We start from the raw sequence: 4657 nt of genomic DNA on the forward strand, positions 1-4657 counted from the left end.
CCCAAGTCATCACATTCCATTTCTGCGTTAGCGTGCCGCCAGTGAGCCGGTGTGTATGGGTGCGCTTTCTTTGTTTGTTCAGCCGCCTGTAGGGCCTCCCTGGTTTGTGCATGTGGTTGACCGTTCACTGTGGATCAGCCGTTGCGTGGTGCAGTGTGTGAGCTCCCGGGTGGGCTGCTGTGTGGGCGGCGCGTCACGGCGCGCCGGCGGCCCGCACCCGCCGTGCGGCGGTGTGACGCACCCGTATGGTGGCCGGCAGGTGGGAAGGGTCTGCTGCCGGTGCGCTGGATGGGCCCCGAGTCGCTTCGGGACGGCCGCTTCACCTCGCAGAGCGACGTCTGGAGCTTCGGCGTTGTGCTCTGGGAGATGGCCACGTACGCCGCCCAGCCGTACCAGGGCCTCAGCAACGAGGAGGTTATCAACCACGTGCTGAACCGCAACCGCATGTCGCGGCCTGACAACTGCCCCGAGCGGCTGTACGACCTCATGTACCGCTGCTGGGAGTACCGGCCCTCCGACCGACCCACGTTCGTCGACCTGGTGGAGGAGCTGCTGCAGTACGTCGCCGACGACTTCCGCTTGCACAGCTTCTACCACACGCAGCGTCCGGCCATGCAGGCGGCGGCTGAGGCGAGCGCGCGCGACGAGCCGGAGCCGACGGTGCGGACACCGCTGACGGGCGGCGAGCCGGCGCCGGCCTCGGTCACGCGCTGGCCGCGCATGGCCGAGGCCGAGGACCTGACGGACGAGGAGGACCCAGAGGCCAACTATGCCGAGTTCGAGGCCATGAAGCTGGAGAGCCGCAACGGCGGCCACGGCTCGCGCTCGTCGTCGGCGGAGAACAGCAAGGCGCACAGCGTGCAGTTCTCGTCTAGCGACGGCAGCAAGGGCAGCAAGGCGAGCAACGGTAGCGCGCGGAACTGCTACATCGCCGGCGGTGCGCTCAACCGGGTGCGAACTGCCGAGTGCTAGTGCAGGCCGTGTGCGATTATTGTTTTCAGTACAAACCTCACTGAAGCCCAATAACTTAGTGAATAGTGCTTTGTTTTTTTACAGCTACCTCGTACGTTTTGTCATGGGACCATTCGTAAGCTATAGGCAAAGATCTATGTGAGCCGAATTGGTCTGAGTTCTAGATTTATCTTGTATTGTGCTTGTGTACAGACCGATGGTTGAGGGCGGGGACCGACTCGCCTCGGGCCGCCGGCCTCGGCGGCGCGGGTGGGCGGCAGCCGGGACGCGGCGCGTGCCCTCCTCACCACGCCTCTCCTGCACGCACACCATTCCCCTCTTAATTTGCTCATAGAAAATGCCCAACTAGTCACCGCCTTTTCCTATTGCTGAGGCGCGGCCCGAAGCGACGGCGCGCGGCTCCGCCGCCGGGGTCCCGGTCGCCGCGCGCCGCTCTCTGCTCAAAGCCGACCCGGGCCGGCCGCGCGGCGCCCCGGCTCGCCGGCGGTCCGTTCAGTTCCTGACAGTGCCAAACGGGGCGGGCGCTCGCCCGCCGCGGCGGCCGCGGTCGTACCTCCCGGCGTCCCGACCCTGGCGAGGCGTGCATCCGAGCCGGCCGCGCCCGTACCTCTCGACGCCCCGTCACCGGCGCGGCGCGCACCCGAGCCGGCCCGCCCGTACCTCACGACGCCCCGTCACCGACGAGGCGCGCACCCCAGCCGGCCCGCCCGTTTCGAGCGCCGCCCGCCGCCACGTCCTCTCCTAGGTTTTAAACTCCTCGCCGCCGCTCGGTTTCGGGTGTATTATGTGTGTTTTCAATCCTGTGACATGCTTTTGTATTCCTTTACATGTGCACTGCCGGGAGGTCAGTGGGACTGCGAGCGCGACAGGCGGCCGTTCGCTCCTCGTGCGTTGAGTTAGGACCGACCGCGCCCGGCGCTGTACATTTCCCCGTATTGTTCTGTGCGTTGCGCCCTGCCCGCGCGCGGCCGCCGCTTCGCCGCTGCGGTGCGGCGACGGCCGACGCCGCGCCCTGCCCGCCCTGTTTGCTTGGTGTCTGGGCCGTCTCGCTGCGACAGGAGTGCTGTCGTGGGGCGGCCGCGCCGCGTGGAAGGTGGGGTTGTGGGGCGGGCGGCGCCAGCGGCCCGGTCGCGGGGTGGGTGGCGCCCGCCCCCTTCCGTACTCATCTTCTGTGTTCAGTGTGGAGAGGCTGGGCGCTGTGAGCACCGTTGCCGGCCGGGCCTCATGTGTAGATGTCTAGTGGAATCACATTGGCGTGGGCCGCCCGCTGGTCGTCACTGTAGAGTGTTAAACTTACCTCGAGCGCTCGTCACGTCTCATTTCACTGGCTAGGCACCCCGCAAAAGACATGTGCATTGGGACCGGTTTCGAATGAGTAACGCTTCGGACGCCAAAGATGCGTTATGATTTACATAGGTTGTCATCGGAGCGTGTAATCAGGGCAGCTAATGACCCAAGCGCAGTTCATATTTAACTTGTATTTGGAAAGCAAACGGGTAAATATATACGGTACGTGTCCGTCTAACGGAAAACAGCGTTTGTGTGGGTTCTGCCGCTCTGCGCCTGCCTCCGTCGCGTGTTTGCGCATTAACGCTGACCGCGGGATCGTGCTTCGCTCCGGTCGGTCCGAAAGCTAGCTCAATGATAGAAAATATGTGTGCTTGCCGTAGAACTCATTTCGGGATATCTTGGGCCCGAATGATGAAAGTAAACATTCAATTAAAAGGCGTTGTATTTTGGAAGGCATACGGCGATTGTGTCAACGGCGCAATGGCTCTCGTAAAGCCACGGCACTGCAAACCGGTCTCATCAGCCAGTGAGGAGCGGCGCGACCGCAGTGTGATCCACTTGTCAGCCATATGCCCCCTTCAGCTCATCAGCCAGTGAGGAGCTGCGCGATCGCAGTGTGATCCACTTGTAAGCCATATGCCCCGTTCAGTATCCAACCGTCAGCGCCAGTGCGACTATTTTCGAACAAAGCGCAATTTCCTGGCCGCGCCGAAGTGCTCGGCACTAAGGTCTGACCAGCTGAAAGGTTGCACGTTCCCCTGCTACAGTCACGCTGTGAACATGTATGCGAATGCAAGAAAGCGCGCGTCACCCCAGCGGATAGGTCGCGAAGGATGACGTGACATTTAAGTTCTGGTAGATCGAACGGTCTCAATGATTTTTGTTTCCTGTTCGATTCCAGATATCTTAACGAAATGAAACGCGGATTTTAGATCATTGGCAAGGTTTGAGGCCTGGGGAGCTTCAAAATGCTCTTTCTGACGAGTCTTGCGCGCTTCGCTTCAGGACATGCCACACGGCTCTGCCCTGCTTAAGGCTCCGCGCAGACTACTCACGTCAGCCCGTCAGCAATGGTTTTTGGTCCCGCGGTAGTGACGAGTTGAGTGATGTCTGTGTTGGATACGCGCCCAATCCCTGCCAGAAGACTTGCAATCGCCGGTGAGTCGAATAAGGCGAGACCGGCGCAGTCAGGCCTCGAGCGGTGCCCGACAATGCCCGCGTTGCCCATACTAACCAAAGTGTGCAAAGCGTGCGTGTGCTGGGTATGAGGTCATTGGAAATGTCCAGAACAAGCGACTGCCGGAACTGAGTCAGTCTCGGAACTTTAAAGCAGACGTCAGGAACATCCACAAATGGCTGTGGGGCCCAAGCGCATTCCCGCTTCTCCAACCACATATTCGCGAAAAAACACGTGCCAAGCGCTAGTGTTTCCGTTCTCGCACCCAGTGTACCGAGATGCGCCCAGCGTGCCGAAGTGTCGTCATTGTGCCGACGTGTGCTCAGTGCCCCGAAGTGTTGCCCAGTGTGCCGAGGTGCGCCCAGCACCCCGAGGTGTCGCCCAGTGTACCGAGGTGTGCTCAGTGCCCCGAGGTGTCGTCCAGCGCTCCTAGGTGTCACCCAGGGTCCCGAGGTGTCGCCAAGGTGCGCCCAGTACCCAGAGGTGTCGCCCAGCGCCCCCAGGCGTCACCCAGGGTCCCGAGGTGTCGCCGAGGTGCGTCCAGCGCCTCGAGGTGTCACCCAGTGCGCCAAGGTGCGCCCGACGCTCCGAGGTGCGTCCAGCGCCCCGAGCTGTCACCCAGAGTCGCGAGGTGTCGCGCAGTGCGCCAAAGTGCGCCCAGTGCCCCGAGGTGTCGCCTAGTGTGCCGAGGTGTCGCCTAGTGTGCCGAGGTGCGCTCAGCATCCCGAGGCGTCGCCCAGTGCGCCAAAGTGCGCCCAGCGCTCCGAGGTGTCGCCCAGCGCGCAGAGGTGCCAGTGCGCCGAGGTGTCGCCCAGCGCCTCGAGGTGTCGCCTAGTACGTCTAGATGTCCGCACGGCCTTTCCTCCCGAAGTTTACGTCCTCATCTTCGCTCGGCTCACACATCCGGACTTTTGCGGGTGTGTACGGCAACGCTGCGTCCGTCCCTGTGGCTCCGCGCCAGGCCAAACGCACGCGTCGCCGGCACGGGCTAGTGACACGGGACCAGCTCACCGCTGGCGGGCGGCGCGCGACGGCTCTGAAGTCGGCAGTACGCGAACGCCGGCGGCTCGACGAGTCAAGCTGTGCTCGGTTCGCACCGGAGGCGCTACGCACGGGAGCCGGTCACGCGCGCGGCCGCGGCCACCGGCGCCGGCGCCGCTGCCGGTCCTCGCCGGCGGACCACTCCGCGCCTCCGCCGCACGGCTACAGCCGGTCGGC

General features: G+C 63.4%; 1 protein-coding gene across 2 annotated transcripts in view; it reads left to right on the forward strand.

The window, feature by feature from the left end:
- Positions 1 to 3039, forward strand: part of LOC119103263 (insulin receptor) — a 56460-nt gene extending 53421 nt beyond the window's left edge. Inside the window, exon 22 of one of the 2 annotated variants that reach the window (XM_037226725.1) lies at positions 260 to 3037. In XM_037226725.1, coding sequence (XP_037082620.1) covers positions 260 to 972 — 713 coding nt within the window. In that variant the 3' untranslated portion in view covers positions 973 to 3037. Of the gene's footprint in view, positions 1 to 259 lie in introns of both variants that reach the window. The other variant, XM_037226726.1, reaches the window with a different exon arrangement.
- Positions 3040 to 4657: the final 1618 nt, after the last annotated feature.

The sequence above is a fragment of the Pollicipes pollicipes genome, unplaced genomic scaffold (assembly GCF_011947565.3).
Source record: "Pollicipes pollicipes isolate AB1234 unplaced genomic scaffold, Ppol_2.1 Scaffold_5724;HRSCAF=6776_pilon_pilon_pilon, whole genome shotgun sequence".
Taxonomy (NCBI): domain Eukaryota; kingdom Metazoa; phylum Arthropoda; class Thecostraca; order Pollicipedomorpha; family Pollicipedidae; genus Pollicipes; species Pollicipes pollicipes.